The sequence below is a fragment of the Helianthus annuus genome, chromosome 3 (assembly GCF_002127325.2).
Source record: "Helianthus annuus cultivar XRQ/B chromosome 3, HanXRQr2.0-SUNRISE, whole genome shotgun sequence".
NCBI classification, from domain to species: domain Eukaryota; kingdom Viridiplantae; phylum Streptophyta; class Magnoliopsida; order Asterales; family Asteraceae; genus Helianthus; species Helianthus annuus.
Genome location: NC_035435.2, coordinates 150309779 through 150334889, shown reverse-complemented (window position 1 = coordinate 150334889; position 25111 = coordinate 150309779). Strand labels below are relative to the sequence as shown.

General features: G+C 34.4%; 1 protein-coding gene and 1 long non-coding RNA gene across 5 annotated transcripts; one reads left to right on the top strand and one right to left on the bottom strand.

The window, feature by feature from the left end:
* Positions 1-11677: 11677 nt before the first annotated feature.
* Positions 11678-13912, bottom strand: LOC110932230 (replication protein A 70 kDa DNA-binding subunit E-like). Its single transcript, XM_022175581.2, has 9 exons — positions 13760-13912; positions 13396-13663; positions 13181-13280; positions 12964-13091; positions 12755-12839; positions 12527-12593; positions 12233-12441; positions 12011-12131; positions 11678-11764 (listed from the first exon to the last, which is right to left on the bottom strand). The coding sequence occupies exons 1-9, from the start codon at positions 13910-13912 to the stop codon at positions 11678-11680; spliced, it is 1218 nt and encodes a 405-aa protein (XP_022031273.2).
* Positions 13913-14953: 1041 nt separating this feature from the next.
* On the top strand, positions 14954-22028 carry LOC110928094. 4 transcript variants are annotated; one of them, XR_004888599.1, is made up of 16 exons: positions 14954-15026; positions 15101-15206; positions 15310-15411; positions 15522-16011; positions 16608-16842; positions 16937-16999; positions 17470-17764; positions 17832-17934; positions 18781-19388; positions 19614-19839; positions 19995-20049; positions 20148-20174; positions 20673-20940; positions 21048-21325; positions 21400-21542; positions 21847-22028. It is a non-coding gene; the product is annotated as an uncharacterized LOC110928094 (long non-coding RNA). The 4 variants fall into 4 exon arrangements; XR_004888597.1 differs by having other exon boundaries at positions 19623-19839; positions 21400-21556; positions 21847-22027; XR_002586129.2 differs by having other exon boundaries at positions 21400-21556; positions 21847-22027.
* Positions 22029-25111: the final 3083 nt, after the last annotated feature.

Here is a 25111-nt window from a genome sequence, read left to right as displayed (position 1 = left end):
CTCTTTAAGCCTTAACAGATCTTTAACTTGTCTTCTAACATCTGATATAAAAGGCCAAACATTTGTTTAAGATCTACTGTCTTCTAACACAGTTTTTCTCTTCAAAACACTGTTGAACCTAACATGGGTTTCCATTAACTATTGACCAAAAGGAAAACAGATGTTGAAACCACTATTTGTTATTAAAGTTCTTTAAAAAATTAGATAGAATTCAAGAAAATGGAACAATGACTTAAAGGACTATAATTTAACACATAATCTAATTGGCCAAATTTAAAACATAAAGTGCTAATAACAGTGTTTTATCATCTTAGCCATACATAGCAACAAATCATCAAGTTAATAATTTAAGAAAAAAACCTACAACATCACCATCAAAAAGTTCATAATTAGTATCTGATAACAGAACAGACTTAAAATGTGTTTGTTAAACTGATGTAACTTGATTTAATACTATCTTCTGTTGCGAAGACACATATGTGAAATGCAACATATCACCAAACCTCAAGTTATTGTCAGTCATAAACTTTAGCCAACCGTCCAACGCATAACGTGGCTTCAATTCATTTAACTCCAACTTAACATCATAAACCTCCACAACTCCAACCATGTTTTGAACTTTCAAAGGATGAAGATCAAGAAAAAGACCTGCTCGTCTCGCAACTTCAGCAGGAAGACGCTACATGTATTGTGTGGAAAAAAATAATAGTCAGACAAATAAACGTAAATCATTAGTTTATTATAAAAAATGGTATACCAGCCTATAGTCTCATTTGCGATTAAAATGAAAGAACTCAGGGTCAAGAGGATGTCCAAAATGTTTTTTTGCAGTCTTTGCAATCTTATTTCTCCAGTTAAGCTTTTTTCTGAACGTTGGCAGCTCTCTTCCCCTTGATGAAAAAGTAAACATATACATGTGAATTAAATGAATGATCAATATATGCACACAACAAAAAAAACAGTTTATATAACATATACTAATTACCTGGCAAGTATATACCTTAACTTTATGAACATACGAAGAACATCCAGTATGATCACTTGTGTCGACAGGTAAGGCAGCATTTCCCTTAGTCCTATTCTTGTGTCGACAGTTAAGAAGTTATAAATACTCTTACTACGTAAATTTCGTTGAGATGAATTAGCAGCTGATGATGACCACGCATTCTTTAATTTCTTATTATCAAGTATTAATTTTCGAAGCTTACGCCTTTCATTCGGTGAAGTAACTAAATAACAGAGAAAGTATAATATGTACAAAACACAAGAATCAGTCCACTTAGAAACATAAAACGGAAAAAAGAATACTTATAATCAAATTCAAGAACTATTACCATTTGTGATAGCTGAAAGAGGAGATCTGTTAGAGATATCTGAAACAGGAGTTCTCATAAGAGGATCTACAAAAAAACCAAGTAGAATTATGATTTGAATCTAAAAGTTGATTTTGATTTGGGAAATGATGAGTTAAGAAGTTATAATTTCACTTACTATGTAAATTTCGTTGAGATGAATTAACTGCTGTAGAAGATGAACGTGAATTCTTTGACATTGTTAAGTCTGAAAGAAGGAGATGCTTTCAAAAGAAGAAAGAGTATAAGATCAGGAACATTAAAAAAATAGAAGAAAACAGTGGTTTTTAAATTTTGAATTACAATATGTAATACCTAGGGATTAAACATAACCTCAATAAATTATAATATTGCATTTTATCATTTTGTAATTAAAAATCATTTCATGAAAAGCAAAATAAAATTGTTTCATATTATTGAATTAATTATTCCAAACAATCTATTACATTGATAAAAAACTTAACAACAAATTTTGTAATCTTTGTGGAATGTAAATCGGATGTTCATCGGTTAGGTTTATGGTTTATTTGTATATGATTTAAGTTAAACGGTACTTTTTCAGTTATCCAAATAAAACAAATAAAATAAAACATGGATTGATAAACCAAACAAAAAACCAAATAAAATGGGTTTGAATTTACGCTTCATACTTGGTTACGATTTTTCTTAACAACATACTTTGAATGACTTACAGAAAATTTGAAGTATATAAAAAACCTATTGAATGAGATTACTTAAATAAGTTAATGGGAGAAACAGGCACAAATTAAATATTTTTTTTAAACTGTAACATATGACGGATACTTACTAAATCTTAGTAGGTAGGGATAACGGTAAAAACCAACAAAGAACAACCACATCCACTGATAATCCTATATAAATTATGAGATAAGATAATAAGATTAAAATTACTTAAAGATTACAAATGTTTGTAGATAAAAAAGTTGTTAATTGGGTATATACAATATATATTATAAATTGTTGCTACTATTCATACACATAATTTTTAAACATAAATAAATATTAACTATTGAACAGCTCAATATTTATTTAACAATATACATTATAATAAGCAGATAAGTTTTTAGGAATTCAAAACCACATAATCAGTCCAAAACATAACCCACCAAACACCCAAAAGCAACAAAACGAAAACCATAAGTTCAACATGGCAACAGCATATGAAATCAACACGTAAATGTATTTGAAAATACAGAAGACACTATTTCTCAATCTTTGGAATCAAAAGCGTTGAAACACCAGCGTCTTCATCCTGAGAGAGTTCATCACTAATGCGGCGCTTTGTCAAGGAGCAACCTAATGCATCATCCACATCGAACACTTCACGAATATTACGTTTTGTTTCATCAGAAGACGGATTCTCAGTGCCTACAAGTGCTTGGGATGCAGGTGTATCATTGTCACCGCTGTATGACATCTCATCTTGATATAAAAAGACAATAAGTACTAACGTTTAAAAAATTTTAGTACAAATAAGGAAATTCTCATATTACCTTCATAAGGTCAACAGGAGTATACAAACTGCAGGAATCTGGAACATCCAACGATTCGGACTGCTCATGCTTTAAGTATGTCACAACCCCCGATCCCTAGTTCCCGGGAACGGGCGGTCGCGAGCCAGTTTCGGTGGTATCGTGTTATTATCCAATTTGGCAGCGGAAATTTTCATCAGGACCGTAGTTAGGAAATATGTTATTAGAGTAAACCATCATATTTTATAACATTAAACACATGGGTAAAACCCAAGTTTTTAGTACACATAATTTCATAGGAATAAATCCTATTTTTATTTCAGAAAAACATCTATTTCTTTTAGGTAACTTTATTGCCACTTTTCCAAGCCTTCAGTGCTGTTCAGCTGGCTTCTATTTGGCTTTCACATTTTGTTACCTGAAACGCGTTTTAAAAACATTTTGTCAGTGGAAAATACTGGTGAGTGAATCCCAGTTTAATCAAGTTGAAATACCAATCATTTTACAGTATTGAGGGCACATCCGCAATTACATTTGTTTCCAAGAAATAACAATTAACATCAGTGGTACTGTCATACTCAACTTGTGGAATGTTACCACGCCAGTAACAAATTTTGTATACAAAACCCCAACATACCCACTATAATTGTATTCTTTACAAATACTCAATAACTGCTTTGTATATATTTAATTAAGTGAGGTTTTGTTAAAAACAGTAAACAAAAAGGTTCACAAAAAGTGGATCAACTCACATTGCTGTCTTAGGGTTTTCAATAATGATTTCCTGGGAATAATCTATAAATTACACAAATGCACGTGTGTTAGTATAATAACCCATTTTAACATTAGTAATACCCTCCCCGAGACGGTATTCCAACGACTACGTCGGGCAGAACCACGACAGCCATTACGGAACCCTAGATCAATCGGGCAAAGTATCTAATACGTATCCAGGGGTTATAATACTTACATCGTAGCAGAACCTCGCTAATTAGGGGGGTATTAGACTCGGGTATAATGCCCACTATGTGAAAATTTGAGAGAAAGAACGATTTTTGAACGAGTTTCGACTGAAGCCGATGGCCTCTATTTATAGGGTCTGATCTTGACTCTCTCGCGGCCCACGTAAGATAAGGCAAAGCCTTACGCGGCCCGCGTCAATGTTGGGTCAACGTGTAGCTTAGCTGGGTCATCACATAGGTCTGCCGGGTGTTGGGCCACGTGGCCGCACTGGGCTGTGCCATCTATCTGGTCTCACGCGGCCCGCGTAAAAGCTTGGGGTGGGTCTACGCGGCTCGCCTCAGCTTAATATTTATTATTTTTAATTTATTTTATATGTTATGTTATATTTCGGGCTCGGTTTTCACATACGAGGTGTTTTTAAAGATATATTGGGATATTTTAACATATATTAGGGTGTCGGAAAAATTATCGAGGGTGTCGGTTCAGGGTTGTTATATCCTCCCACCTTGTTTTAGAGCTCGTCCTCGAGATCTATTGGAACAAGTGCGGATATTTCTTTTGCATTTCTCATTCAAGCTCCCATGTGTACTCAGGTCCTCTTTTAGAGTCCCACTTCACTTTGACCAGAATTAATCTCTTATGTTTGAGATTCTTAATTTTCCTATCTTCAATTTGTAGAGGTCTTTCTACAAACTTGAGTTGTTCATTTACCTCTATATCCTTGAGAGGTACTACGAGTGATTCATCGGCTAAACACTTTTTGAGATTAGATACATGAAATACATCATGTATTCCTGCCATTTCCTCTAGCAGTTGTAGCTGATAGGCTACAGGTCCTATTCTTTTAATAATCTTAAAAGGTCCAATGTACCTGGGACTTAGCTTTCCTCTTTTGATGAATCTTACCACTCCTTTCCAGGGAGAGACTTTTAACAATACCTTATCACCTACTTGGAATTCTAACGGCTTACATCTGTTATCAGCGTAGCTCTTCTGTCGATCACGTGCTGCTTTCAGTCGTTCCTTGACTTGAATGATTTTATCTGTTGTTTCCTGTACTATCTCAGGTCCAGATAGTTGCTTTTCCCCAATTTCTGCCCAACAGACTGGGATTCTGCACTTTCGTCCATAAAGTGCTTCGAATGGTGCAGCATTGATACTTGTGTGATAACTGTTATTATAAGAAAATTCTATTAAAGGTAAGTGATCGTCCCAATTACCTCCGAAATCAATTACACAAGCTCTAAGCATGTCTTCCATTGTCTGAATTCTCCTTTCGCTTTGTCTGTCCGTTTGAGGATGATAAGCCGTGCTTAGATTCAGCTTGGTTCCCATTGCTTTTTGGAAACTTGACCAAAAATGAGAGGTAAAACGGTTATCCCTATCAGAAACAATTGATAAAGGTATTCCATGTAATGAAACAATTTCATTTACATATAATTTGGCTAATTGTTCCATGCTAAAAGTTTCCTTCATTGGTAAGAAATGAGCTGACTTGGTTAGCCTATCTACAATCACCCAGATTGTATCATTACCTTTTCTTGTTTTGGGTAACTTGGTAACAAAATCCATTGTTATTAATTCCCATTTCCAAACTGGCATTTCTAATTGTTGTAATAAACCTGAGGGTTTCTGGTGTTCAGCTTTAACTTGTGAGCAAGTTAAACATTTAGAAAGATAAGCTGCTATATCCTTTTTCATTCCTATCCACTAGAAATTTTTCCTTAAATCCTTGTACATTTTATCATTTCCTGGATGCATCGTATATTTAGATTTATGAGCTTCTTCTAATATACGGTGACGCAATTTCCTAGTTTAGGTATCCACATTCTCTTTTTATGGAATCTCCAAATTCCATCTGTTCCTTGTTCTAATTCCTTAATCATTCCTTTTAATTTTTCAGTATCTTCCTTGATTACTGATTCTTGAACTTTTCTAATCTGATCGTTTAAATCTACTTGTAGATTTAATTTAAGAGAACGTACCCTTTTTGGCTTTTCATGATACTTTCGACTTAAAGCATCTGCCACTACATTTGCTTTTCCTGCATGATACTGGATATCACAATCATAATCACTAAGCATTTCCATCCAGCGTCTTTGTCTCATATTTAATTCTTTTTGCCTAAAAACATGCCTTAAACTTTTATGATCTGTGAATATGGTAAACTTACTACCATAAAGATAATGTCTCCAAATCTTAAGGGCAAAAATTATGGCTCCTAATTCCAAATCATGGGTTGAATAATTTTCTTCATGATTCTTAAGCTGTCTAGAGGCGTAAGCTATAACCTTTTGATGTTGCATCAACACACATCCGTAACCTAACTTAGAAGCATCACAATAGACTAAAAAGTCTTCAGTTCCTTCTGGTAATGCTAGTATGGGTGCATGGGTCAATCTTTGCTTAAGGATTCTAAAAGCTTCTTCTTGTTTTGGTCTCCATTCAAACTTAATGGATTTACAGGTTAACTTGGTTAAGGGAATGGCTATTCTAGAAAAATCTCGAATAAATCTTCTATAATAACCGGCCAATCCTAAGAAACTTCTAACCTCGGTTGGTGACTCAGGGGTTTTCCATTTGGTAATCGCCCCGATCTTTGTTGGATCCACATGAATTCCTTCATGGTTAACTAGATGTCCAAGAAATTGTACCTGTTCTAACCAAAATTCGCACTTTGAAAACTTAGCGTAAAGCTTTTCCTTTCTTAATAGACTTAAAAGTAAGTGCAAGTGCTTTGCATGCTCTTCCTTACTCTTAGAGTAAATTAGAATATCATCTATGAAGACAATTATGAATTTATCCAAATATGGCTTACATATTCGGTTCATCATGTCCATAAATGCAGCTGGGGCATTGGTTAAACCAAATGGCATGACAGTAAATTCATAATGACCATACCTTGTTCTGAATGCGGTTTTAGGAATGTCCTCTTCCTGTACCTTTAATTGATGATATCCTGATCTTAAATCGATTTTAGAGAAAAATCGAGCTCCTTGAAGTTGATCGAACAGATCATCAATCCTCGGTAATGGATACCGATTCTTAATCGTGACTTTGTTCAATTCACGGTAGTCAATGCACATACGCATTGATCCGTCCTTCTTTTTAACAAACAATATCGGTGCTCCCCATGGCGATGAGCTTGGCTGTATGAATCCTTTCTCCAACAATTCGTCTAATTGTTTATTTAGTTCTTGCATTTCAGCGGGTGCCAAACGGTAAGGTGCTTTGGCAATCAGTGTTGTTCCTGGTAGCAGATGGATTCTGAATTCAACTTTCCTATCTGGCGGTAGTCCTGGTAATTCCTCTGGAAAGACATCTGAAAACTGGGACACTACTGGAATGTCTTTTAGTTCTTTTCCTTTAGTGTTAGTGATTATAGAAATCAAATACACTATAGATTATTTTCTTATATAACTTGCAGTTTTCATCACAGAGATGAATTTAGTGGATCTAGATGTTTTATCTCCTTTAATTGTGATCTTGTCACCCTTTGGTGAATTTATTTGAATTGACTTTTGATCACATAAAATATTGGCTTTATTGGCTATTAACCAATCCATTCCTAACACAACATCAAATCCTGCCAGATTCATTGGGTAAAGGTTTGCAATAAATTTTTGATTAAAAATTTCTATTCTTGCTCCCTGCAAGATTTCAGAAATTCTAACAGTTTCTCCATTCGCGGTTTCTACTAGACATTCTTGTGGTAGTTTAGTTAATGATTGATTTAGAAGTTTGCAAAATGAAGTATTAATAAAACTTTGGTTTGCACTAGAGTCAAATAATACTTTAGCAAAAATATCATTAACTAAAAACGTACCAGCTATGACGTCTGGAATCATCTTGGCTTCATCTGCAGTTAGAACAAATGCTCTAGCATTTTTAGGATTCTTGTTGTTTGCAGCTGGAGCCAATTTCGGGCAGTTTGGCTTGATATGACCTTTTTCTCCACAGTTGAAGCACATTCCATTACTGGTTTTCCTCTTGTAATCTTCTTCCTTGTGTCCTGGTGTCTTACAGTAATTGCAGTGAGTGGAGCATCTTCCAGAATGCTTCTTCTTGCAGATTCTGCAGTATGGTGCAGAGGTAGAACCTACATTCCTACGGTTGGAATTCCCAGAACGGAATTCTTGAGTAAACCTTTGGGTTAGGTTTCTCCTCTGGTCTTCTTCTCTAGTTCGTACTAGTTCATCAGTCAAGGTATTGGCTAGTTCTACGGCTTCTTCTATGGTTTGGGGTCTAGCTGCCTTGACTACATGTCTAATTTCTCCAATTAATCCCCAGATGTAACGGGAGACTAATACCGGTTCAGGTGATGCAAGGGTTGGCACTATTCTAGCATATTCAAAGAATGTAATAGTATACCCCTTACTATCTACCCCGGTCATTCTAAGGTTTAGAAAGTTATTCGCTATCTGCTCCTTTTCATTAGGAGGGCAGAACTTCCTTTCTACCATATTTTTGAACTCCTCCCATTCCATGTTATATATCTTATCACTTCCTCTTGACTGGAGGATAGTGTTCCACCATTCTAGGGCTGAATTCTTAAATAAATTAGAAGCAAACATTATCCTATCTTCTTCAGCACACTTGCTTATTTTTAGAACAGCTTCAGTTTTCTCTATGCAGCGTAGAGCTGCAATGGGTCCTTCATTGCCCGAGAATTCTATTGGTTTGCAGGACCAGAATTCTTTGTAAGAACAACCATATGGCATGGTTCTTCTTCTTTTGGGAATGGGCGCTTGAAGTACGGGTCCATTGTTCACGCTGTGTTCTGGTTCACTTGGTCGCTTACTGCTATGCTTACTTTTATTATTCGCTTCTTGAACTGTTTGAATAATAAATGGCATTGCATCTATAATTCCTTGTGCCACTATATGCTGAACGGCACTATTATCCATTTGGTTTCCATTGTTGTTCGGATTCTCATTATTCAGATTATCATTATTTGAGTGGTTGTCATTCTGGATATTATCGTTCTGGTTTTCCTGATTCACTTCGTTCTCCATCTGAATTTTAAACTTTTACCAAATATTAATATCACCAATAATATTTGAATATAGCCAATCAGATGACACGCACTTTTGGTCAAAAGCGTCGAGCATTGCGACTTTTACTCTATTCATATATTATGCATCTATTACACACCAGTACTGAAATTAAAATTACAATACCGACTGAAATGTTATGCTATAATACTAGTAGTATGCATCCGTAGGTTTTTTTTCTAACACATACACATATATATTATTATATTATATTATATTATATTATATTATATTATATTATATTATATTATATTATATTATATTATATTATATTATATTATATTATATTATATTATATTATATTATATTATATTATATTATATTATTATTACTATCGTTTTCACCATCACATTCACTGATATGGATTCATCCAAAAATCCATATTGCGCTCATCGTATTTCCATACGAGACGCTCTCCCACCTGTCGCATTCTCTCACTGCTTTCTAAAATTTCCTCACCGGAGGTCCTAAGTTCTTGTACATTTTCTGCACTCATTGGGGGTGCAGGTTCTAGGACTGGGTTTGGAATCTGGGGTGGGGGTTCCTGGTACAGGGCCTGGTATGGGTAGGGATTCTCTAAGATCTCCCTAATGTATGCATCACTAACGTTATAGGGATCTTGAGGATCTAACCCTGGGTAGGCTCCTAAGTTGGGTATTGGCACATTTTCCTGTATCGGGTTTTGTTGCACATAGTCCCTAACATCGTCCCACAAAGGGTCGTAATCGTTTGGGTCTAGGGGATTTGGTGCAGGTACCCTAGGTATCTCCTCCGGGTTGAAATCATGCATTTCTACTTGATTTCCAAGGTTTTCTATTTCCATGGGTTGATCAGGAATTGGTGGTTGTGGTTGGGGTGCTAGCATTTGTTCCAGGTTTGGGTCAGCTGCAGTGGTTGCTAGGATATGGATATTGGCTATACCCCTATTGAGCATATCCTGGGCATAGGCATCAGTTTCTCTTTTAGCTGCGGCTAACACTCGCTGTTCCTGCAACTTTTTCATATGTTCCTACGCTCGTGTGCTCCCCTACTGAACCATCCCCTCTTTTTCTGAGGAAATGGCTCTTCAGATTGAGCCTTAAACACAAAGATTCCTTCTTCCGTATCAGCAGAATACCCTGAGAGGGCAGGCTGAGAAGAGGAGGTGCCTTCGCTCCTAGGCGAACCAGACAATTGACGATACGCGTCAGATGGTCCTTGGTCGCTCATACTATAAACTAACAGATAGTCAGATAACACATAACAAGAAAATACAATTATGCACGTATTTCCGTAATTTATTTCCTAACACTTTGAATTTTGATGTCAGCGGAACACTTCTGTGGCTGAATCAGTGGCATAGCTCTGATACCACCTTCTGTCACAGCCCCCGATCCCTAATCCCCGGGAACGGGCGGTCGCGAGCCAGTTTCGGTGGTATCGTGTTATTATCCAATTTGGCAGCGGAAATTTTCATCAGGACCGTAGTTAGGAAATATGTTATCAGAGTAAACCACCATATTTTATAACATTAAACACATGGGTAAAACCCAAGTTTATAGTACACATAATTTCATAGGAATAAATCCTATTTTTATTTCAGAAAAACATCTATTTCTTTTAGGTAACTTTATTGCCACTTTTCCAACCCTTCAGTGCTGTCCAGCTGGCTTCTATTTGGCTTTCACATTTTGTTACCTGAAACGCGTTTTAAAAACATTTTGTTAGTGGAAAATACTGGTGAGTGAATCCCAGTTTAATCAAGTTGAAATACCAATCATTTTACAGTATTGAGGGCACATCCGCAATTACATTTGTTTCCAAGAAATAACAATTAACATCAGTGGTACTGTCATACTCAACTTGTGGAATGTTACCACGCCAGTAACAAATTTTGTATACAAAACCACAACATACCCACTATAATTGTATTCTTTACAAATACTCAATAGCTGCTTTGTATATATTTAATTAAGTGAGGTTTTGTTAAAAACAGTAAACAAAAAGGTTTACAAAAAGTGGATCAACTCACATTGCTGTCTTAGGGTTTTCAGTAATGATTTCCTGGGAATAATCTATAAATTACACAAATGCACGTGTGTTAATATAATAACCCATTTTAACATTAGTAATACCCTCCCCGAGGCGGTATTCCAACGACTACGTCGGGCAGAACCACGACAGCCGTTACGGAACCCTAGATCAATCGGGCAGAGTATCTAATACGTATCCAGGGGTTATAATACTTACATCGTAGCAGAACCTCGCTAATTAGGGGGGTATTAGACTTGGGTATAATGCCCACTATGTGAAAATTTGAGAGAAAGAACGATTTTTGAACGAGTTTCGACTGAAGCCGATGGCCTCTATTTATAGGGTCTGATCTTGACTCTCTCGCGGCCCGCGTAAGATAAGGCAAAGCCTTACGCGGCCCGCGTCAATGTTGGGTCAACGTGTAGCTTAGCTGGGTCATCACATAGGTCTGCCGGGTGTTGGGCCACGTGGCCGCACCGGGCTGTGCCATCTATCTGGTCTCACGCGGCCCGCGTAAAAGCTTGGGGTGGGTCTACGCGGCCTGCCTCAGCTTAATATTTATTGTTTTTAATTTATTTTATATGTTATGTTATATTTCGGGCTCGGTTTTCACATACGGGGTGTTTTTAAAGATATATTGGGATATTTTAACATATATTAGGGTGTCGGAAAAATTATCGAGGGTGTCGGTTCAGGGTTGTTATAAAGTACATAATACACAATAACATAAAATACACACAATGGTATAGATATATTTTAAAACGATATGAATATCAAACTAAAAGAATGACATAATGAAGATTTAGACCTGGTTAAGATTGAATTTGGTGCAGAGCGCGGAAAGGATCTCATCATCGTTAGTGGCCATTGAAATACCATAGTTTTCAACCTGATGCTCAATGTTATAGTCTTTAACACTTATGATGAAAGCATACCTCTTTCCAATCAATGTGTCAAAGATCTCAGGATATGGGTTCGGTATCTCTCAAGAATTAACAACCTATGATTTTATAAGAATTAATATAAATTACAATGAGCAGATTGATTCCATAATTGAGAACATACAATTTTATAAAAATTAATTTTAAATAATATATAGTACATGGCCAAATAACTGAATGCATGTATTTGTTACCTGATCTTGAATTGAAACTAACTCTTTGGCAGTTTTCTGAAGAATCTTGTAAGCTTCAAAATCAAACAGTGTCAAAGACACAATACCGGAAGAGTCTTGCACCCTAATAGGTATCTTGAATCTATCAAAGTTAAAAACAAATGAAAACATTAGTATTACTAATAACAAAAGTGTGGTTCATATTAGTATTTAGTATAAGGAAATAAAACAGTAATCTCAAACCGGGGAATAGAATAGATGTCGACTCCTTCACATTTATCATTTGTACACACCAACAATTTTTCATGATAAACATCAGATAAACCATCCGGATTTTCTTTCGTTACAAATCTTTCCTCCACACCTGACTTACAGTGGTTACAACCATTGTAATACCAAAGTTTATTAGTGCATATAGCTGTAATTGTGCCAACAACCAAAACCTTCTTTGTCTATCAAAATCAAACAAAAATAATTACACTTAGAAAAGACTTTTAAAAAACTCAGCATGTAGAGTACTTATAAGAAAATACACACCGTTGATATGGTTCCAAGGAAACCAATAAGCATGAAATCAGGGTTATTAAGAAACTCATCTTCAACACTTGAGATAACGATTGCACCAACATGATCATTTGATCAAGATGAAGCAGAAATTTTCTCTACATACCTAAACAGATTCATGTGATCAAATTAAAACGTAAAAAATAAATCTAAGTACAAAATAATACTGTTCAATGTTTATATGCATATTACTAACTATACCTCTTCCTAAAAGAGGATATCTCTTTAATGTCAGTGTCAATAAAAAGTCTGCTTAGCTCAAAGCCGTTTGCAACACCACGCTTGCCTGAATTTAAAAATAAAACCAAATATAGATCAATATAAAGAGTGTCAAATTTAAACCATATAAGCAAATCTAAAGATAAATCTATAACAATAAAAAAAATTAAACTAATTAAGTTTAATTGTACCTTTGTAAAGGTTGACCATACCAAAATGACAAAGGATAACAACATATTTTTCTCGTTTCTTATCATTCATGTAAGCAAACATGTCAATAGCAAAACCATCCCACAAAGTAAGCGGACACTTTTGGCCTCTAAAATATTAACATAAAACATAATAACATCAAGCAACCTTATAATGGTTTATACGTCAAAATGCAACAACTTAATAAAAAGAACGCACTCAATGTCTTCAAGTCTAAGATTAAGTCTCTTGCCCTTGCTCCCATCCTTCTTTGACGTATCCTCTAGATTGAAACATACATCCACATAACCAATCCAATCTATAAACGAAAATATATTGTGAAAATAAAACAGCATTAAGAAGTGATAACAATAAAAGAAAAAAAAAACAATAAGACAAAACAATAGATATGTATCATGTAGTGGTTTACATACCAATAACTGTATTAACTTCAAATTTATTTTTAACAACATCCTTGAGGTTAACGAAATTAAAACGGTATTTCGGTCCAGACCAGTCAAAGCATTTCTCAACAGAAGTATAGAAATACAGTGATATTTTGTCATTTCTCTTGGTATACTTAGCAGAGGACTTATTAGTAGCAAGAGAAGGTTTGGTGATAAGAAGACATTCATCCAACTGAAGAAATTCCTTGAATTTTCCTAGCATCTTATGCAAACAACTGGCTTGAATCATAGTTTCCTAAGAATATGAAACATCCGATTAAATAAAAAAGGTGTTATATTCATTTGGATATTCATATGTCCAAAAAAATTATAAGACAACTATATACTGTACCATCTCATCCATGAAGATCATATCAAGACGATATATTTCATTTTTGTTATTATTCATCATCTTCTTCGAAATGCTAACAATCTTCACTCTAATCGAATAGTTGTTTGAGAATGTATTAAGATCGTTAAGCATGCTAACCTTTGCAACCTCCATTTTAAGACTGTACATAAAAAAAAGAATATGCAAAATATAAGTATTGTTAAACGTAATATGATAATACAATAAGCATGGATGTTCTCAAAAAAAATATCAAGGTTGGAATTCAAGCTTACCGATTATCCAATAAAAATTTTAACTGAATGCAGTGGCAAATGTAATTTCAAATGTAAGGAGAGTATCTATATATATATATAAATGAGATGGATTTGGGCTAGGTGGCATTTGTATTTGGCCATCTTGGCTGATGTGGCAATTTAGTTTAGGAGGGAAATTGACTTCTTGCTTCTACATTCACGATTTAACACAAAAGAGGCGGGATCCGAATGCATTTGGGTGACCCAATGATCTATACGGATCCTTTATATCCCTTTTTACTCTCCTTCTTTTTCAAGCTTCGCCATTCTACACAAACCCTAAAACCAAAGTTGTTCATCAGGTTCTTTCGTTCAATAATCCTTCGTCGCCGCTTTCATTCTTCTTTGCAATCTTATACCCTACCCTCTCACCGCATCACCGTAATCCTTGCAGAGTTTCTTTTGGATCAAAGTATGGAAGACGATGATTGTGGTGTTTAGGGTTAGAGAAACGACGACGTGAGCAATTGTCGGAGACGAAGAGGATTCGTCTATCTTAATCACTGGTATGTTCTTCTTCTTTATATTTGATTTTTTTTGTTATCTGTTTGAATCGTATTAATCCTATTTTTGTTTTCCTTTTTCGCTCTCAACTAAATCACTATCAAAATCACAGATTATCTTTCTTCGTCATTCGATTGCTGTGAAGAAGGAATCATGTAACTTAGCAGGTTTTCTAATCGGGATTTGAGAGTAATTATGGTTTTCTAAAACCTGCGGCTTCTTCTCTTTCCCTTAATCAGAAACCCTAAATCAACCGATGTCGCCCCCACTACAATCATTTGGTTCTTAATCACCTCCAAAGCTATTCAGGTTTTTTTTGTAAGTGTTATGGGTTTTTATTATTTTCCTGTTTGAGTAATCGTGGTGTGATTAGGGTTTCTCATTTGTTGTTTATTAGTGGTGTTTTTTTTTTCCAGAAATGAAGAAGAATGGATGTTGTGGACTATTAGGTCTAAATCCAGAACAATTAGGTAATTTTCTTAAAGCTGGTGTCTTCACGTGCATGTTGTGATTCTGATTTGGTTATTGTTTCATATGTTTTTAGGTTATTTCAGAGACCATTTGGACTAATATAGGGGTTATATCCAAGTCTTAGCTTCAGCTGGTGTCTAACATGGTTGTATGGGACTTCAAATCCAATGAAAATCAGGGTAAGAATGATGATTCGTGGCTAAGATTTGTTGGGTTCCAAGTTATTTTGGTGCTTTTGTGTATAATGGATGAACCAAAGCAATTTGTGTATAATGTTTGCAGTACATAGTACGTTGTCGATGATTGTTCCGACAACAACAATGGCATAGAGTAGATGAAGGGGCTCTTGTCAGTTAGACCCGCAAGCACATATGAGTTTTGCTGGTAAGTTTTGGCTCCTTATAGCAAATCTAGGTAGAAAAAATGGTAAATTTTGTATGGTTGGGCTGCTATGTTCTTTGATCAGTAGAATATTATATGTTTAAAACTAGAAGGTTTAAAGACGCACTCCAACTGTTTGATGAAATGCTTCAACTAAAAATTCAAGATGCAAATTACCGGCATATGCATTTTTGCGATGGACATCATCTGAAAATGAAATTCATGTGAGTTCTTGCCTCTCATTTGGACTTCTTTTCTCTCGATTTGATATTTTCAGAATTCTAATGGTGTCTCTTTAGCAACACGCTGTTTATTTTTTGCTCCAGCAAACTAATTTGCTATTTTTTGGGGACTTCAAGAATTAGAATGGATAATGGGTAGATTGATACTGATGGTGTCTCTTTAGCAACATGCTGGACAGGTTTGATTGATATTACACGTTTTCATCTTATTATATGTTTACAACTGGAATAATAATTTCCTTGGTGCAACAGGAGGTAGCATTGTCATTTGTACTTTACTTTTGTTTATTTGATTTAGGGTAAAGGGATGTTATTAGAATCAGCTCTAATGAACAGGTGCTCCCAAAATGGTCACAAACAGGTACTTCTAAGTTGGGTGGATCCTTTTATTGTTTAATTTCTAAACAAAGTATATCTGTTAAAACACTCTGGTTGAATTTTAAAGTTGAATAAAACCTTACACAACCATTATATTGTTAAAGTTAAGAAGTAATGGCTTATGATTCTGGACTTTTGGATCTTGATTTACTATTACTTTTTATCGGTAATATCTACGGATATATGGAAGGATCCTTAAGTCAAAGTTTCAGAATGTTAATTTGTTCATCTTATTTTTCAAGAATATCTTAACTTTTTTAATCCATGCTTTCAAAACTGACATTACTTGGTTGAATTATAACCTTTGGCTCCACATGGTGTCCATGTCACCTCCAAGTAGGACTACCAAATGGCATCTCGACACTAACTCTCAAACAAAAATGTGATGATCCAATCCAAACTTTTAATGGTGTTAATTATATAGCTAAAGCTAATTTTCAAGGTGTTAATTAATTGTAATTTTAATGGTATTGATTGATAATTTTCTTTATTAAATCCTTCATTTTATGGTTTGACATGCTAGGTATCAATTTTTGATGATGCATTTAATGTTTAGAAAGCTAATTGATCAAACTACAGGTTGAGATTATTTTTACATTGTAGCACGCATCCACCACACCAAATATATACCATATTCTGGACAATATATAATTCAAGGATAACATAAGATATGGGTCGTGGTGTCCCATGTAGAGAGTTCAAAATGTGAAAGATGCTGGAATGTTTCACCTCATGTTGGTTCATTTTTTTTATCACCTGACGCTTTGCAAACGCTGATGTTATTGTTGGTCAACCACTTCATGTTCTTGCAGCTGTTAGTTGAGCATTACTTTACAACAATAAAATATATACAGTTATGCATTATTTTACATCTTTGTAATTATATCAACTTTGTTTCAAATCAATAGGCAGAAAGTGGAAAGTAAAATCGTGCAGAAAGTTCGAGGATAGCGCATGCTTCTGGTCAAACGGTGTGTATCTGATTAATCACCTATCATCTTTCTAGCTTTGATTCCATAAAGTGTATGTGACTTGCATGATTGGGGGATCGGGTAACTGGTCAAATGGGTCATTTTTGTAGGGATCTTAACAGGCCACGTGGTTTTATGTTTCTTCGTAAATCTCAAACTCCCCCTACAAATATTTTTTCTGTTTATTATGTTTTTCAAAGAATATAAGCACTTATTCAGTTGTTGGATGAAATACACACACATATTATTTACCATGCATTATTATTAGTGTCCTTTGTTGGAGCCAAGATACTATATTTACTAAAATAATGATCTCATTTTTCTATAAACAAAACGACTTAGAATATTGCAAACATTTGATTGCGCTTTAATGCAATACCTGACACGAATATGGATTCACCTTCCGCGTTTTCTTCGTTTTAGTGCGAGTAGTGAAGATATGTCTGACTGCTTACACATTGTATAAATAGGTGGTCGCTTGATTTTTTATTTGAATCGCTTGGTGAAACGTGTGGGCGGATGTATTTCCAAAAATCTTTGCTTTGGAGTCCAACAAAAATGAAATTGTGGCTGGGAGATGTCAATCGTAGTGTCTCAATTTGGTTTTGGGAGTGAAAAAGAGAACCATTGTTGGATGAAGAGCTGTTAGAGTTTGGTCTTTGTCAAAATTTAATTCAAGAGATCACGCTCTGGGAGTCTACTAACCAGATTTTGAGGAAGCGGGTTGACCATTTCGAAATATGTTGGCCCTTTGAATAATACCAGGTTAGTAATATGCATGTTGCTATTCATATAAACTTGACGTGACCCTTTCCGTATGCCTAAATAACAGGTCAAATGAGACCTACGGAGCTGCATGAAGCACGGTTTGAGGCCTTGCAACAAGGGATCTTGAAAGCTTCAATATTTGTTTATGAACAATTATGTCATAAAAGGTTATTTGACCCGTTATCTATAAATATATCTATTTTGGGTTACGTTTTATTTCAAATCGGTCAACGAGTAAATTACAGAAGTTAGTTAGAAAAGTAAATGTGCCAAACTTCATCTAAAGGGTATAAAGCTTTAATTTTTGGGTATGCACAGTTATGTCATAGAAGGCTATTTGACCAGTTATCTATAAATACGTCAATTTAGGTTATATTGTTATTAAATATGAGATTTGAGGGCACACCAACACTTTTTAATGGTTTTTTAATATGATATTTGAGGTATACTTGATGGTGCACTTTATTGTTATTTATTTTCTGTTTCTATTTTTGCATTAACTTGTCTATGCAAATATTGTTGAGAAGACTTATGTTTGTATTTTTGCAGCCTTTGCTTTATTGTTTATTCACATAGGGTTATTATATTTGTGTTGATATTCTTCCACTTTGATGCATTTTTTATGTTCTATTTCTAAATTTTTATTTATAATATAATACAATAGTCATTATCTTATCAACAGTTAGCACATTTACAAATTTTAGAGTGAAAACTTTTTTTCTTTTTTTACCATCTAAAGTCCTATGGGTTATATTCCCCAAATTGAGCTGGTTGTTTGGAAGAAACATCACCTGCATCACGACCTCTACATATTTACTGCCAAACTTATTGCAATACTTTTGTTGAATACAGATTTGAGCTACATTACCAGTGGTTTGTTTCTTTTTTCGCATCATTATTTTAGTTTTAGTTTCAATTAAGTTTGTTAGAATAATAAAAACATACAAGAAATAAAATCAGTGAACATAACAATTTCATGGTTTAATAATTTAATCTGTTACTTTTTTGTGCAGATGCGTTCATCAGAAATCGGTATTACTGTCCGCTGGCGCACGAAAGATACTTATAAGGATATCAAAGTGTTGGTTTTATTTGAATCATAGTGTTGACGTTAACACACATTTTCACGGCCGCGTCGATAAAGTTTCACCCACGCCGATTTCTCAGTCGTTGATCGAGCATTTTATGCATAGTCGTCAATAGCGAATTGCTGATGATGACGATAAGCTACATATACGCTACGTAGCTATAGTGTTAAAATAGCTGGCACCATAGTTGTTAACGGTGAATAGCGACAAATAGCGATAAGGTACCTACCTATATGTTACATAGCGAATAACGATAAATAGCGGGCAGTGATGGTGATTAACGGTGGGTATAAGTTCCGGGGGTGGTAGAAGGTGATTGTGGTGGTGACGGTTGACAATTATGGCGGACAATGGTGGTTTGGTTTTTAGTGGTGCTCGGTGGAGCTATGGAGAGTAACCAGGGTAGCCGGTGAGGTATTAACCAGAGACGAGTCAAGTAACGAGTCAACCACTGGTCAACCGCGGTCAAAGCTGGTCAATAGTGGTTAACATGTCAGACTCGGTTGGCATTTGAATCGGGGAAACTCGGTGAGGTATTAACTTGAACACTTGAACTATTTAAACATTTTGATTAATTAATATTCGAATATAATTCCTGAGTGGTGAAGCTTAATCTATTCTATGCTATATAATAGATAAAGTTTTTTTTATGCCAAGTGTCAATCAATGAGACCACTTAATTTTCACTTTCTCGCTCATTGTATGACATGGTAAACCCGCTAATTAATATGTTTCTAAGTTGACAATTATTTTCCAAGAAATTCAAGAACTGGGCATTCGTGATGCCATGTTATATTGACGGAAGTAGTATGTACCCACTTGTATACGAATCTTTATTACCTAAAGTACGTCGTTAGCTCCACAAGCACGCCTTTGTCTCTGTTGAAGACAAATCGAGCGTTAGCTGCACCAAATAAAAAAAAACCTTTGTCTCTGTTGAAGACAAATTGAGCGTTAGCCGTACCAGAAAAAAAGAGCTATGAGGTTCGTATTCTTAGATCCATTCTTTAAATTCTTCAATGACATTTTTAATGTTATGTGGTTTATCGGTCAAGTAATATAAGATATTTTTTATCCAAATTGGTTATTTAAGTTAGGAATTGATAAATGTTAGTGTGCTCCTGTTGTATTTGGTGCAGTTTCATCAACTGCTGTTGTATTATGTGGGCACATAAGTAGTTATCACTCAATTAGGTACATAGGTCTACTTATTTATATAGCTAATCACTGGCTACTTACGGACTAATTCACTTCTTATGATCTCATTTGTTTATATTTTTTTGGTTTTGCAGCTATTGGTGCTCCTCTGCCTCCCGTAGGTAAAATTTTACTCAAAATGGGTCAATTCGTATAATGTGTTATCCAGAAAGTGGGTAGTAAAACGTAAAGTAGGTAGTTGAACGGGTCTGGTTTGTTGCGTAATGGATTAAGTGGGTAACTTTTAGTACGGATACAAATGGGTCGAGTTGGGTGGTTCATTTTTTATTGTTTTATAAATAAATGATGAATAGATAAGATTATAAAAGTATATTGATTGATAAACTTAGTGGTATACTTTTGATAACAAAAGCAATTCTGGAGGTTTTATACCTTCGAAAAGAACTTCGATAACTTTTGACCCGATCACCCATGTGACCGGTTTCTTTTTCAGTTAGTTTTAAAAGTATACCCGTTAGGCTAGACAGAAGATATATGAAATCCTAATTAACACATTTTTTAGTTAAATGGGTCCAGGTAGGCATTTAATTTGGAAATTAAACGGATAAAGTGTTCCCATCCATTGCAAAAATTAATGGTTTTTAATAGTTATTTTTTAGGTTCCACCCAGAGTAATAGAGTAATATGACGCCTTTGTGGCTGCAGTAGATAAAGGAAATATAATAACAATGCCAAACAGAAGCATGCCTACTCCTGGCGCGTTTTTAATGGGAGACCCATTTAACACGTGACACCCGTTCCGGTGTAGGAATGATTGTTGTGTTATCAGATATCGTCTTACTTCGCGACCTTTGTAGACCACTAAGTAATCTTAATGATGCACCTACACTTTGCAATTATCTTGAGTGCTTCTATGCTCTTAGAAAGGTGTGTCACAAGTAGATTTTAATACTTAACTAATAATATAATAGCCACATATTTCTAAGAATAATAGAATTTTAAAAAAAATGTTTGTTTTTTGTTTTATTTTGCAGTCGTGTCATCTACGATAAACACATTGGTGGGTGCTCTATACAAGGTATTTTGTGCATCACCAGACTCATGAAGAAAAGAAATGCGTCAAGCATGCTTCAATTATCTTAGCCTTGAAGGCATATGCTCACAAGGACCGATATCTTTACTTTCATGACTCAACCGACGCCTCATAGTCCTATTTCTTCATTTTTTTCTATTGCTATCTATGGTGTTGGCTGTTTCTCTCAACCTGTTCCCATCACCAAAACCGTTATGGCTTGGGGCTCGACTCATCTTGGTTAGCTTTTTAATATGTAAAACAAATTGTTATTTCTGGCCATATTTTTTACATTTGAATTAATTTGTTTGCAGGGGGCGCATCTGGGATCATCTTTCCAATTATCAAGTCGGAAGGAGTTCGACAAATGTACTTCTCAGCAATGGTTGCAGCATACTACAAAGCTCCTCAAGTTGCTTAACCATCAATCATATCTTGAGTTTTTAATGTTGGAATGGTATTGGAAGTAGGGTATTCATCGGGTTTCTTATTCAGGTTTCGGGTTTTTCAGGATGTTCGGGTTTTTCGGGATGGAGAAATTGACCCGATAACCAACCCATTTTAAAGTTCGGGTTAGTCGGGTTTGGGTTATTCAGGTTCGGGTTAGTTCGGGTCGGATTATTCGGTTTTAGGGTTTAGATGTAAATGAAAATAAATGTCTTTTTTTTTTACAAAATAGCATCAAAATAATTGGAAGACCACACATTTTTTCTTCTCCAAAATGTTACTTTCATTGATTAAAGCCTTATTTTTTTATGCAGGTCCTAATCTTCATTTGGGGAGGTTGTGATTATTGTTTGGTTTGAAGGTTTTTGGATTTAGGTATATGCAATGCCTAAAGAAGTTGAATTGGTTATTATTGTTTGTTGCTTATAGACTTAAAATGAGAGTTTGTGTTTCGAAGTTATGTGTAGTAATGAATGTATTAGCTGCGATTGTGTTTGTGAAATTTCTAATTAATCACCATATCCGACAGTGGTTTTAAAATTTTTTTATGTTCAACGATAAGGTAAAGTATTAACCTTTTGAGATGTTCTAATTCTGGTGCGAAGAAAAAGATGAAATATGATAAATTAATTGCATTTAAACTGATTATTGCGACTTGAATTTGCTCTATAATTCGGAGTGTTTGGATGCAACTGTTTATTATTGTGATTTTCTTATTGTTTCGATAAGTATCAAAATACCTGCATTTACATCTGTTTGTTCAAGTATATTGGTGTTCTGCAATACAAATGGTAAATAATGTTGTAAAATTTTTGGTATTATATGGCATTTTGTCTAGGGTTGTAAACGAACTGAACGAACACGAACAAGGCCATGTTCGTATTCGTTCGTTAAGGAAATTAACATGTTCGTGAACTGTTCACGAACGCTTACCGAACATAAGTTTATGTTCGTGTTCGTTCGTTAAGGAAATTCAATTGTTCACGAACAGTTCGTGAACACTGGTCTCGAACACAAACGAACGCAAACAAATAAAAATGAACGCAAACGAACATTTAACTTGAAAATAAAAAAATGAAAACATTGTTATCCTTAAACATTGGATATAGGTAGTTAAATACAACCATTAAATGATAAATCAAAACACAAGAAGTCTATCACGCCACCAAACGATAAATACAGTTTAACTAACTTAGACATAATTATCCCCAAAAATGTCTTCGAATGTCCAAATTTTAGCCAACTTAGACAAAAATAGGGTTTCAAGTTTTCAATATGTTTAGATAAAAGGTTTATTATTTATTATTTTTAATATAATTAAATGAACATATTACCGAACGTTCACGAACGCAGTCGAACGAACGAGACCTGTGTTCGTGTTTGTTCGCTAAGCTAACCGAACGAAATTTTTTGTTCGTGTTCGTTCGTTAAGCTAATCGAACAAACATAAACGAACTTCCCGCCGAACGGTTCACGAACTGTTCGCTGAACGTTCGGTTCGTTTACAGCCCTAATTTTGTCGCTTTTGTTGGTTTTGAATTGCTTATATTTATGGCTTTTTGATTTTAAGTTAGGGTGGTAGCTTGTGAGCGTTATCAACGAGGTCTTGTAATTGCTGGTAATTTTTGCTCCCTAAAACGATCATTATTATGACTTATTATTTGAATGGTGAAGCCCAAATAGCCTTATGGTGTTTGTGTACTTTGTAGGGGATGTGAATGTTTCCCCTCATTACTTGACAGCAGAAGTGAGTCCAAACAATGGTCATCATCTTATTTGTTTGCTTTCATTTTGTTCTATTTGTTCTTATATCTTTCTTACTATAAAATGGGTTATTATGCTGTTGTTGCCATCTTCATATGTGAATCATTATTTTTCTAATAATCTTCCAAATCAGCCAATGACCGTTTGATTTGTGCAAGTGAGGTTCATCAGTGGAGTGTCAGAATGAAGCAAAAAAAGGTAGTTTTTACTACTTTAGTGAAGGAGTGAAGGATGGACATACGTTTCACAAGATATGTTTTTAATCAGTGGAGTGTCGGAAGGAAGAAAAAAAGGGAGTTTTTAGTAACTATAAACAAATACACCGACTCCAGTTGCCGTTATGCGCCTGTATAGTTTTGAGAGATCTTATGGAACTGTGTAGTTATTCTTTTAGATCTTTTTTATTTTTTAGATTTTTAGAATTCTTTTAGATTTTTTAGATCTTTAGAATTTTTTTTATGTTTTTAGATTTTTTGAATTTTTTTATTGTACATTTAATCAAAATATATTTATTCCTTATTAGATTAGTTAGTAATTATTTGATGGACGTAATTATCCTTATTATCTAATCAAGGGTTTCCATTTGGATGTATACGAGGAGAGATAACTAGAGAGATAAAGATCACACAATTACAATAACATCAATAACTCACGAATTCGTTCATACTCTCTCTCTCTCTCTCTCTCTCAAACGTGTTCATCAAAAACCTTCGAAAGCATGTGTTTTTATTTTATTTAATGACAATTCGATTAATGCAAATTAAATTTACGATCCGCGAGTATTCGCGGGTTATAACCTAGTATCTTTATATACTGGTTTATTAAAGTAATAAAATATTAGAAATGATATGCAAAGTAGGCAAAAAAAAGAGAAAGAACGTCAATTTTAAATTACCATTTTGTATATTTAGAATTTCAAAATTACTGACTTGATTTCAAAGCAATTGTCATAATTTCTTTTCTATATTTTATTTTAAATTTAATTAAGAAATAATAATCGTCAATTTGAAATTCACATTTTGCTTAACTTAAATGTGCAAAGCTAAAGAAATTAGCATTAATTACTGATTTGATTTGCAACAAATAGTCATTAACATCCAAGTGTATAGGAATTTTATTTGAAATTCACATTTTGCTTAACTAAATTAAAACACTTAAACACTGTTAACATCCAAATGTATAGAAATTTTATTTTATTTAAACAAAGATGAAACAACTGTTCAATTATTAGTACAGATGAAACCACTGAAGTGATGTGATAAAAACAACTGTTCCTAAACACTTTTACATATAAACACTGATGCCATAAAAATGGTTACATATAAAACACTGACGTGATGACAACTAACAACCTAACAGTATATAAAACATTCATGGGGAAAGCACTGTTACATATAAACACTGTTAACATACACAAATAAACAAACATAGAATAACTAAAGTTGATGCTGAACCACTGTTGTAGTTTGACACTGTTGTTGGACGTCATAAATTTCAGATTTAATTTCAAAGGGAAAAGTAGTGTATATTTTTTACATGCTGCTTTATTAAAGTAATTAAATATTAGAAATAATATGCAAATTAGGAAAAAAAAGAGAGAGAACGAAAATTTGAAATTACCATTTTGAATATTTTGAATTTCAAAATTACTGATATTGTCAGTAACTACTGACTTGATTTGAAAGCAAATGCCATAATGACTTTTTTAAATTTTATTTTAACTTTAATCAAGATATAATAACCGTCAATTTGAAATTCAAAAGTTGCTTAATCAAATGTCCAAAGCTCAAGAAATCAGCATTAATTACTGATTTG